General features: G+C 35.7%; 1 protein-coding gene across 5 annotated transcripts in view; it reads right to left on the reverse strand.

The window, feature by feature from the left end:
- Positions 1-124: 124 nt before the first annotated feature.
- Positions 125-12,959, reverse strand: part of LOC136026043 (double-strand break repair protein MRE11-like) — a 73,614-nt gene continuing 60,779 nt past the window's right edge. For all 5 annotated transcript variants that reach the window (XM_065702213.1, XM_065702212.1, XM_065702215.1 and 2 more), the window contains 4 exons: positions 10,753-10,909; positions 6,424-6,556; positions 1,312-1,484; positions 125-334 (listed from right to left, as the gene is read on the reverse strand). In XM_065702213.1, coding sequence (XP_065558285.1) covers positions 221-334; positions 1,312-1,484; positions 6,424-6,556; positions 10,753-10,909 — 577 coding nt within the window. In that variant the 3' untranslated portion in view covers positions 125-220. The remainder of the gene's footprint in view (positions 335-1,311; positions 1,485-6,423; positions 6,557-10,752; positions 10,910-12,959) is intronic.

Here is a 12,959-nt window from a genome sequence, read left to right on the forward strand (position 1 = left end):
TTGGCGTCCGCTACGGAGAGGGAAGGGTAAGTAAGAATAGGTTGTTAGAGCATGGTTATCTTCTTGGTTAAGAAAAGTTCTGCAAATTGAATTATCTTTATCTGACCGGACTAGAATTGTTACATTTAATGTAAATACAACAAAGGAATCTTTGATAATGAACAAAATTGTATAGAACAACACTTGGAAAAAGGTTATAAGAATATAATCAACAGGTATTTCAGTCACTGTCTTCGTAGTTGTAGCCTCTTCTTTGCGTTGTTCCGGAGCTACGAGGAAGGGAAGATTGTCTTGATAACGCCTCCTTTATAGACGACTGAGTAGTCCTTCCTCGCTGAAAAATAAATGCTGTACTTTTAAGACCATTTGTGAATGACAGTAAGAATAACTTATGGTCGTCACAGGGCGTATGTGCATTTTCTTTCAGTATTTTATACAAATATAAAAACACCATTTGCTGTCATATAGTTTGCGAAGATCGTAGTGTTTCAAGAGACAGAATAGGTCACCAATTTTGAAATCAAAAATGTAATTTGTTACTGTATGAAACTTGACAAAAAAAGGCGTTTCGTTTTTGGTTTTCAAATTGAGGGGCACAAAAAGCCATTCTAATGCCAATTGTTTGACTTGGAAAAAACTCCGTGCGCCACACAAAATAAGAAGTAATGTATATATGATAGCAACATCTTAAAGTACGAAGCACATCAAAATGAAAAACCAGAAAAAAATCCCCGGAAATAATTCACACGTGATCACTGTGCTTTATTGGGCATTCATACCTAAATAAAACAACAATATTATAACTAATACATCAATTATAAAAAAAAACTAATTTGACAGCAATTTTCATTCGTTAGAACTTTCAGAAAATTGTTTTCATTTTGAGTACATTTAAAAACAAATTAGTGTTTACTCATTCTTTTTTTGCACCTGTTTTCTTAGATAATCATCCCCACTGAAAATCTAAGCCAATTCTTTTTTTTATTACTTTCATACATATTATATCTTTACAACCACAAATTTTTGTTTTTGGCTGCAAAACAGAATTTTAATCAAATAATATTCAATAAATTAAAACATGTTTTCTTAGCCAATGATTGAAAAAAAAAAACTACTGTAATGAATGCGGAACTATTATTTTTATAAACAGTCTTCTATTATAATGCTATCTTATTGTTTAGAAAAGTCTTTAGCCTCGTAATATTGGCATTAGACATTGAAATGCTAAATTCTTTTTTAAATTTAGTAATATTCATTTTTGCATAACTTAGGCTAATTTAAATTAGAAGCTGATTAATCCTAAAAACTTACCTTAGCTCCAACCGACCTACCTCCTCTACCAGGAGGAGGAGAGGGAGGAATGGTTTCGTCCATATCAACATCTTCAATTCTTACATCATCTTCTAGTTCAATAACTGGAGCTGTGACACGGCCACCACCTCGAGCTTTACCCTTTGGAGACCGTGTCTTTGTTTCTCCTCGGCCTAAATAAAATAAAAATGAAAAAATGGCATTAAAAAAAAAGAAAAAGAAATATGTGATCGAAAATGAGGCACACTTGTCTTTTCAGTTTTTTTTTTTTTTTACTGCTAGCTAACGCATGTTAAAAAGTAAACACGATTTCAGCTTAGTTTAATGAATGTACTGGTTGTACCAATGGATACCCATAATTTAGCTCTGAAGGGGTTTACAACAACGGTAGGATTGTATAATAGTTTGTTTGGTATGAAACATGTAGTCTGCTAGACGACATGTAAATAAACTGAGGGAAGACAAGGCAGAGGGCATTCATCACCTGCCCCTCCTTAGAGGTTTTTAGCCCTCCCCCCTAGATTTCCAAACCTTTTTGTTTTTTTACTGAAAAATACCCTTTTTTGTATTTTCAAACAAAAATCTAAAAAAATTGCCCTGCCTAGACAGTAATGTTTTGAGTCTAGGGGTCAAAGCAGGCAACGTTTTGACCCCTCCTCAAAATATCGCAGATTGACACCACAGACAGTAGTGAAGCGCAATAGTGTATATATTTTTATACAAATGTTCCTTTTATATATTATACACACAAATGAAAAGAAAATTAACATATACGGGAGATGAAGATCGGAAGGTGTGGGGGGGGGAATAGTCCCCTTCCTTCTCTACCACCTTTAAACATCAACACAAAATTTTACCATTCCTTTTCAATACCTAAATTCCATAAGAATTTAAAATGAAGTTATTAAAAAGATTGTGGCTTTGTCTTAAGCTTTTATGACAGTTGATTTGGTTTTGTAGCTGTGAAAACACCCTACTTTTGTCACCCATTTCTTCCTTTAAAGTCTATTTCTTTTACATACATAGAACTAACAACTGTCTAAATAAAACCTCCAATCTTAGGAGACTGCTTGGTTTTCAGTAAAAAAAATAAAAACAAATGACACTACAGCTTTTTGAGGAATTGGGAGGGCTGAAATACCATCCTTATTTCCGGTAACTTACATTGGTTTTAAATTTGGCTTCATTGTACATTTTAATTTATTTTGGCTTAATTTAATTTCTTCAGTCATACTAATTTCTGCTCGGTTCAAAATTGAAAACTTGTGTACATTGAAAAATTGAAAGTATAAAAAAGTTAAAGTGCAAAATTGAAAAGCTGGTTGCCGCTTTTTTAAAGTTTTTAATTCGCACTTCAGTTCTGCTATATAGCCCTTGTTTTTAAATCAGTACAAAGCAAGGAGCATTCTTCGTCGATTCGGAGTAGCAATCAAGAAATTAGGTGACTCAGAATTACAACCCATCAGAGTTATAACCAATACAGCATTTGGTTATAATACACGATGGGAAGACAACTAACCTAATGTTAATGTAAATCGAAGACAGGCAGGATCAATACAAGATACTAGAGTATATAGGAATACTGTTCTGATGTTAAAAGTAAAGATCGCAAACTAGAAGTGTCTAGGGTTAAAAGCTGAAATTTCAGATGGGTAGCTACTTTCAGGGGAGCTATGACGTTGGTAGACCCAGGATGAGAATTTGAGAGAAACTGAAACAGTTAAATACTAAACTGGAGGGTTTAAAATTTGACAATATAGAAGATGGATGGAATAATTTTAGGAAAATAATTTTTGAAGCTGCTGACGGTATCTTACGGAAGACAGTTAGGAACGCAGCTAGGAATATTACTGAAAATGCTTTATTTTAATGGAGAGAAGAGGCTTGTACAAGAATAATCTGAGTGATAAATCTTACGAAAATGAGGAATGTAAAGAAAGTGGAGAAAGCATTAAAATTTTTACTAAGGAGGTGTGAAGTGGAGACCATGGATAAAAGTGCCAAGGATCTGGAAGATGCAGCTAGACGGCATAACAGTAAAATATTGTACTGGCATGTTAATAAACTGAGAGGGATTAGTCAATCTGGATTTGTCCCAATAAAAAAATAGGAACGGGCCACAATTGTTGATAAAGAAAGAGTTAAACAGAGATGGGCAGAACATTTTGAGAATGTGCTAAACTGGGATCGACTTACAGGAAAAAATATAGAGGAAAATGAAAAAGTTTGTGACACCTTGGATGTGAGGGAAAAATTATTTCTTGAGGTAGAAAGACAGTACTAAAAGAACCAAAAATAATTAGGCCCCAGGTGCTGATAAGTATGGTAAATAAGTTTCTTAGATATGGTGGCTCTGAGGTTAGAGGTAAGTTACTGAAGATTAGGAATAAGATTTTTTTAAATCTTAATTTGCACTCTCAGGTTAATAATTGATGGGTACTTGAATCATCAAACACCTTTAGCGAAGGTCTTATCCTCTTGAGGTATAGCAGACAAATTCATTAAAGTAACTAGTGTTATGTACGGGAATAAAATAAAAAACAAGTTTTTTCAACTGGAAGTAAGGAGCAACTCTAAAACTCAAAATGAACAGAAATTATTCCGTCTATGAAGGAGCTGCCCCCTTTTTAATACCTTGCTCTTCACGCTAAATGTTATCTCAAAAGGCATAGCTTTGGGACCTTCCAACTATGCTGAACAAAATGGCAATCTCAAACTTTGATCTAAATTTCCAATCCGAAATTGGGACTTGGGGGGCTAGTTGCAATCCAATGTTTTTGTCACTTAAAAAGGGGAGCTAGCAATTTTAATTTACGTTCTAATGAGCCCTCTCTCGACATCCTAGGACCACTGGTTTAATACGATCACCCTGAAAAAAAAAGACACCCATTAGTGATCTTTCTTCTGCCAAAAATACAAAATTCAATATTTTTGCAGATAGGAGCTAGAAACCTCCACAGCACGGTTCTCTGACACGCTGAATTTGATGATGTATATTTCATGGAAATTATTTGACGTTTAAGGTGTTTCACCACTTTTTCGAAAATCCAGCAAATTTTCTCAGGCTCATAGCCTTTCATGGGTAACACTAAGCTTAATGAATTTTATATGTTTGGAATCAGCATAATAAGCCGATCTTTACCGATTTCTGTGTTTTAGAATTTCGGTTACTTTTGAGCTGTGTCACTCCTTACTAACAATTCTTTACCACAAACTGTTTGATTACACTGCTGCAGTTAATGTAGGAAATGAGGTTATTAGCTGGTTTCGTATTAAACCAGAAGTTAAGCAGGTTTGTGTTCTATCCCCATTTATATGGATCATCTTGATAGATTTTGTCACAAGGAACACAGGTAAGGCAATGGGAGAACACGGAATCAAAAAGGGAAGAAAAATTTTCTGGGACTTAGATTATTATGAGAATTGAAACATCCTAGATGAAAGTGAGAGTAAAATGGACGAACTTTTAGAGATTTTGCGAGTTCAGGTTGCTAAAGGAGATTTGAAAATTAATTTTAAGAAGGCTAAGTCGCTAAGACTCGGAATAAGTGAAGATGAAAGGTGACGATTGGTAAAAAAAAAAAAACCCTCCTGGGAAACGAAAAGATTCTCCAAGTGGACAGCTTCACTCACCTTGGTAGTATTATTGGTAAAGACGGTAGGTACCGTGAAGATATTTAAAGTAGAATAGCCAAGGCTCAGGGTATTTTTTCACAATTGAAAAATATTTGGAAGAATAGGAAGACAAGTCTGTGAACCAAGATTACAATATTGGAAGCTACAGTAATTACAGTGGTCAAATATGGTTCTGAAGCATGGGCACTCCAAAAAAAAAATAGAGGAAGAATTGCTAGATATTTCCCAGAGAAATTTGCCAACAGACTGTTTTGGAAACCCGATTTATTGACCTTATTTCGAACAGTACACTGTGCGAACAGCGCAGTTCAATCCCGCTTTCCCAGGCTATAATGAGAGAAAAGCTGACATGGAAAGGGCACGTTCTGCGTATGAAGGATGACAGATTGCCCTTTTTAGCCGACCGAGGGCTAAACAGATAGCAGGCCGTCCACGGTTCGGGTGGGAGGATGTAAAGAAAGATTAAAAAGAAATGGAAACTTCCTGGGAGGGTTTGAAAAGGGAGGCTTTGGATGGATTGGGATGAATAAAGAACATGCGTAGCTGTGTTGGCCTCGGGCGGCTTGGTGCTACGGTGAGTTGTTAGTAGTAGCTTAGTAGTATATCTACTACCATTTAATTGTCAAAACCCAGAAATGTTTCACTTAAGAACATAAGCAATGAACGTTCGTTTTTTGAACCCCTTTATATTAGTGTTTTATAATAGTGTACGTAACCAAGTTCAACACTGAGTAGGTTGCAACTTTAAAACCAAAATACCAGAGAAATTAAACAGGAAAAGCACAAAAAAATTGAATAAAAATAAATGCACATGCTTCAGCAAAATACGATCCAATCAAGTAGCTGAGCTAACAAGAATACTACAAGTCCAAGTCCTAGCTGACCGGTTCACGTGACCAAGAAAATAATGAATGTCATTATCAATCTGATTGGGATGACAAAATATAAGGTTTCGGTTTTATGAGTCTCAAAGCTTTTAGTTTTTTGGTGTGCAGATACGAAAAAGTCAGGAAATCAAGCAAGTAGAGTGACGCGGAACCAGGTGAGACGGTTAACAATCAGCTTTCTTGCCATCGATCCAGAATGCGGCAGATCCAGAGGGAGGCCATTGGGCATGTGCCCCCCCCCCCCCCTGGAAGGTCAAAGTTGCACAGATTAAAGGGATGAAAGGCCAAAACACCGACAGGAAGGCCAAAATTTCGTTGGTGCCACCAATCATTAATCTTGTATTCGACCCAGTGTGCATTTTATGTTTGTGCAGTTTTCACTTCCAAGAAAAAAATAAAAAGGCAATAAAAATTTCAAGCATCCATCCCTTTGTAATGGGGTCTCTCTTCTTCCCCATCCGACCCATTTACACCTTCCCGAATTCTGGACCCACCACTGGTTAAGCAGCTGGGCTGAACTACAATACTACGGGTTCAAACTGATTCTAACCAATTAAATGGTAACACACTGAGAGAACTCAAAAAGTACCTCTTCCTCGTCCCCTCAATTTAGCCCTAGCAGCTGAAGTTGGTACAAAGTTTACATCATCATCTTCTTCATTCTCATCCTGAACTGTTCGGGCTCCACGATGACGTTTTGGGGTTTCCAATTCTTTCTTTAACTAAAATAACAGAATAAAACGGTTGTTAGTGAATTATTAAGTAACGTTCTGTCATTGTTAATACAATTTTGATCTGCAAGGTCAGTTCTACTGAATGACCAAAAAAAAAAAAAAACCGTTTTCTCTCAGATCTCCAGCCCCCATAATATAAGACCTGCTAATTCAGCATATAAGTGTAGGAGCTGATTGCAATTTTATTTCACTGTCAGCTTTGTATTTAAAATAAATAATCTAACTAAGAAAAGGTAGGCAATATAAGTATTTGGATGGATATATTTATATAACAATTTCGTGCATTAAACATTAATTCTGATTCTCAGAAATAAAACCTTAAGCAACAATATTTCAACTGAAATCTGTTAAATCCGTTCGACGTCTAACGGCTTCACTTTGAACACTAGAACAAAATTGATTCATCGCAAGACACTAGTCCAAACTCGATGATAACAAAGATAAGACTGGCTGTACCACATGAGAGGTTTAGTGCTGAATTTAAAACCGTCTATGAATAGAGCAGCCAAAGTGCCAGTTTCACAGGCGTTTACTAACAGAAAGCACACTTCGGGAGCTTCAGTCCCCATTGACTAAAGCCTTTAACGAGCTGCGTCATGAAAATTCCGAAAGACTTTATCTTTCAGAAGGGCATCAGAAAACACTACGTAATGTCTGAAGGAAATTTCTGGGTAGTCCAAGATCCTTACCACAAGAACGTTGCCGCAGTCATTTCTCGAAGTTATTTCAAGTTTGTCAAATTTTTATTTCACAGATCGCTTAAGTGTATTTAAAGTATTCCAATGGTACAATAAGAACGGTTTTATATTCTTCAGTCTAAACTGCTTGCGATTGCGACTTTGACTACTTATGACTGTGACCACCTGTGACTTCTTCCTGTGACTACTTCTTGTGTTGTATGACTGTGACTACTTCCAATTATGACTATTTACAACTACGACTATATAAGCACGCGAATACTTGCAACTACTTGCGAATGAATTTAATTACGATTGCTACTTTGATTTCTAGCAACTAGACTGTGACTACATGTGACAGCCACTGCGACTACTTGCAGCTGCAACTACTAATGATTATTTGCAACTGCGACTACTTAAGACTGCGAATACTTGCGCCTGTGACAACCTACGACTGCAAATGCAACCACCAAAAACCCCGAACACGAATGTAACTTAACTGCTTCTGTGGCTACTTGCGACTGTGAGTGCGAAAACTTATGACTGCTAATGCCAATACTCGTGATTGCAACTGCTTGTGACTGTGACTACAACTAGTAGTGCTATTGCTACTGAGACTACAAACACAACTGCCACTTCTACTAATACAATTAGAAGACAATATTCTAAATACCCTAGGTACCATAAGCTTGATGTATTATTATTAGGACCATTCATACTTGTTGTTATCGTAATGACCGCCATCCTCGTTGTACAATTTTCCCTCTCAAATCCACAGGAGATCCAACGATTGCACGTGGTGGATTTGCTTCCACGTACCCATTTGTAGAGCAGTTCTTTAGTAAAACTATAGAAGGTAAATAGCTACAGATAAATAGCATGGTACAAAGATGGCGAATTAGTTTCTAAATAACGAATTTGTCATCGTTATATCATGCTATTGGAAATATAAGTGAAATTAACTTGCTACCTTTATTATATAATGATTCTGTTTTAGTCTTAACACCAAAGGTAGAGAACGACAGAAATGCTAGATTATTACTCTTCACTTTCAAATCCATTGGAGATCCAACGAATCGAGGTGGATTTGGACCAACCCACCTATCCGTCCGTAATTTATATAGTAAATAAATAGCTAAGCATAAATAGCATGGTACAAAGATGGCGCATTGGTTTATAAATGACATATTTATCATCCTTATATCATGCTATTGGAGATATAAGTGAAATAAACTTGCCACCTTTATTATATAATGATTCCGTTTTATTCTAAAAACCAAAGGTAGAGCACGATAGAAATGCTGGATTATTGCTCTTCACTTTTAAATCCAATAGAGATCCAACGAATCGAGGTGGATTAGGACCAGCCCACCAACCCGTCCATAATTCATAGAGTGGATAAATAGCTAAGCATAAATAGCATAGCCCTAGAAAGCGGGATTCAACCAAATTTTTCGTGCAACCTACTGTTTGAAATACGATCAGTCAGCCGGGTAACCAGAACAATCCTTAGGCAATTTCTCTGGAAAACATCTAGTAAATTTTCGTCCGCTTTTCGGAGCACCCATGCTTCAGAGCCATATTTGACCACTGTCATCACTGTAGCTTACAATGTTCTAATCTTGGTTTGCAGATTTATCTTCCTATTCTTACAAACTTTTTTTAACTGTGAAAAACACCCTAAACCTTAGGTATTCTACTTTTGACATCTTCACTGCTCCCAGGTCTTTATTAACAATACTAGAAAGGTAAGTGAGGCTGCCCGCTTGATCAATCTTTTCGTTACCAACGTCACCTTTTCATCTGCAATTATTCCTAGCCTTTGTGACTTAGTCTTCCTAACATTAATTTTCAAACCCATTCTAGCACCCTGAACTCGCAAAACCTCTAAAAATTCATTCATTTTGCTCATACTTTCATCTAATATGCCTAAATCATCAGCATAATCTAAGTCAAGGAGAGTTTTGCCTCCCCATTTGATTCTGTGGTCTCCAATTGCCTCTCATGTGCTCCTTAAGACGAAGTCCATCAAAATGACCCATATAAAGGTGGACAGAACACAATCCTGCTTAACTCCTGATTTAATACAAAACCAGTTGCTAACCTCATTTCCTAGCTCAGCTGCAGCAGTATTATTCTCGTGCAGAGCACAAATCCCGTAGCTGTGTTGGCCTCAGGTGGCTTGGTGCTACAGTGAATCATTATTAGTAACAGTAGCATAAATAGCATGGTACAAAGACGGCGAATTGGTTTATAAATGACAGATTTACCATCATCATATCATTATTCTGTTTTATTCTTCACACCAAAGGTAGAGCACGAGTGAAATAAATATACAATGTTTATTGTAAAAAAAAAACTTTGATCAGAAGTCTTTGAAGGAAAAAGAGGCATGTGAGGAGGGATGGTTGCCCTCAAATTACTTCCGACACTTAAAAGTTTCATTATAAATTTCAATTTTCATCGAAGGAGCCCCTTCCGAGGCTTCTGAGTGAAAATAAATAGTACAGCGACAAGAAGCAAAAACCGACAAATCACAACGATAATATAAGAAAAAAAAATTGTGTTCATAAATGTGTATATAAAAAGCTGTAAAATCATAAGCAGCGCAATAGCTAAGCATAAGTAAAGAGCGAAGTGGTTTCTATGAGTCGTGTTTCTTTTTTTCACTAAGGCACTTCGTATGGAAGGAGTCGACGTCTAACCTTTTTCCACCAGTAAAAATGAAAACAAAAAATGAGAATGTATTCCTTTTTGAAAAAAAGTAGGATCAGTGGAGGATGATCAAAATCAGACCATTAGACGAGTTCGATTTAGTCGCGTGTAGATGGATAAAGAATTCGGTTAAAACTGATGAGGAGGAGATTTTCTTTTCGTTATTATACTTACAAGTTAAAGTATTTAACCATTTATTTATTCTATTTCCAATTTATGTAGTATTTATTTCAAAGTTATAGTTAAAATATATCATTTTTTTGTGATGGCTGGGATGAGGCGGTTAAGGTATCAGGCCTTTTTCTGTTCGTTTCAACAGGGTTCATTGAAGCATAATATAATTCTAAACTTTAAGATGGACTGTTTGATCACCTAAAAAATCAATCAAAAATGCTCTACTCTCAAACATCAACTGCAGCTCTCTGCAGAAGTTAAATATTTATCTACTCTTAAAAGCATGAACAATCACTTTTTGGACATAATTTCCTTGATATTTAAAGGAAGTAGTTGAGCCTGATGTGTAAAACTTTCAAAAATAAGCTTTAACATCAAGCTCTAAAAATCTTTGCAAGTTTCATTTACCTAGCTGAACTAATTCTATTTGAGCTATTAAAGAAGGTTCTTTTTTCAGAAAGCGATTATTGGCCCTAATTTTATTAAGATTTTTAACATTTGACAAAAGATTTATTCATTTTTTTTCTATTTAACACTTGAATAAACTATGTCTCGTTATATCCATTTTTGAAAAAAAATTATTTCTAATAATCCTGATGTAAAATTTAGCAATCATACCTCAGCTATATCTTCTTCGTCCTTTTTCTTTTCCTTCCTTTCACATTTAAATTGCTCAAGGAAAGCGTCAGTATTTGACTTCAAATCATCAAATGAACCCTCTTCAATATACGTCGAGTTCTTTTTCAAATAATCCATCGTCTTTTTCATTTGTATTCTAAAGATTAAAATCATATAAAAATTTTAATTTTTATTATATAAAATTTAGAACCATCGTCATACGAACTCCAAAAAATTATAATGATCGAAAGTATTGTGGCACGAGCATAGCATAGCCATCGGTCATCGCAAAGGACCGACTGAAAACAATACCTGAGGTCATCAGTCTAGCTTTTGATCCGGTTCTGTTCAATGAGTTCCACCGACCCATCTAGCAATTAGGGTAACAAAACAGTGGAAACGTTGGTTGTTGTTTTTTATTTTAATTGATTTTATCTTTATAGACATATAACACTCTTATTCCAAATAGGATTTACTTAAGTCATTGGTCCTAGATGTCCTTCTTGCAAGTAATACTGCGTGTTTTTTTAAGCGCGAAAAGGACCCTTATTCTTGTTCAAGTTATCACCCCATTACTGTTTTGGGTTTTTAAGTAATTTTTTTTGAACAGGTTTTACTACCTGATATAGTAAGGAAGTGTAATTTTCCGCCTTTCCAGTGTAGTTTTAGGAATGAGGTAGGTTGCAAGCATATCCAGATGGGTTGCTACCGATATGCAATACTCCTAGGGGTTTACTCAGTGTGACACCAGAGCAATTACTAGGGAAATCAATCGAGCTTATATACATGAATACGGCTAAATTTTTCTATTCGAAAGGAAAAAGGACTTGCAACAGAGCGGGATGAACAACAGAATGAGGGAGATCATGGCAAACATTCCCTTTATTGTTGGTTTCGACATTTTGAATGTATCAAAATTGGATGAGGGAGTTTCCTGTCAGTGTCAAAAGTGGTACTTACTGTGTATGTTAGATGAGCACATGAACGCTTTATATGATCTACGGGTTTATTTATCTGCCACTTCCCACATGGAAGAAGAGAGCAGGAGGCCAAAAGCAGACGTGGGTCACAACAGTAAAGTTTAATCAGGAGCCAATCGAAAGATTCATAAAATACAGCCATTACATGGATCATCAGTGGCTGGAGATCGTAGAGCCTGCGACCCTCCAGCGAAACCTCTGGAAGAAGATATGTCGTCGTCTGCTGGATGCCAAGATAAGCCTGGATGCAGCTTGAGCGTGCAACAAGTACAAGTAAGTAAGATATGTATTCCACTACAATAGAGATTGAAAATGATCGCCTCCAACACAGAGATTTTGCAGTACCACAAAAATCGTGTGTTTCAGCAGTGGTATGTCATAATACAGGCAAAAATTTCCAAGCCATTTCTGTATATTCCGCTATATTTCTAGTAAGTCAGAAAGAGCAATTCTTGCAATCGCCTGTTTACTACAATGACTCCCCTCAGCGACATCAGTACAAATTTGCTTCTGAAAAGATGGCTTCAAGGATAGCTATTAGTGTATCTGTATACCATGAAAAATAGTGAATTTCCCTGTTTCCATCATTGGAATTATCATTTCCATGAAGACTAGCTGTTTTTTGTATGCGTTAAATAGCTGAAATGATTTGAATCGTTTTAGCTAAGCAAAAGACATTATTTGTCAGTGATGTCAGTATTTGTGAGCGGGGTGGAACAAGCACTGTTTTCTGTCGGAACAAATTTTGAGACTATTCACTTTATAAAGTGTATTTCTTTAATATTCACCATTTTGAAACCTACCTTAGCAAGCAAATCACTTTACGACATAATGTTAGGCCATGAAGTAGTCAAGTATGTTAGGTTGATATAGAAAAAGGTCATTTTTCCTTTCATTTTTTGGATCAAATTGAGCTGGTTTTCACTAACATTATCTTGAATAGGGGAAGACTTGGAAGACAGCCGCTCTCCCATTTAAATCAAGAAAATACTGATCCAACTTTGCGGCAATCTTAAATACGCCATATTCCATTGCTTACATTTTGCGTGCTTATAAAAAAATATTTATAATATTTATAATTTATAAATGTTATAAATATTTATAATATTTATAATATATATTATAAATATTTATAATTATATTTATAATTATAATATTTATAATTTAATAATTGGCTCCGGTAGACTTTACAAATTCTCACCAGAATTAGGTTGTATACACATCTTA

Source organism: Artemia franciscana, chromosome 4 (genome assembly GCF_032884065.1).
Source record: "Artemia franciscana chromosome 4, ASM3288406v1, whole genome shotgun sequence".
Taxonomy (NCBI): Eukaryota; Metazoa; Arthropoda; class Branchiopoda; order Anostraca; family Artemiidae; genus Artemia; species Artemia franciscana.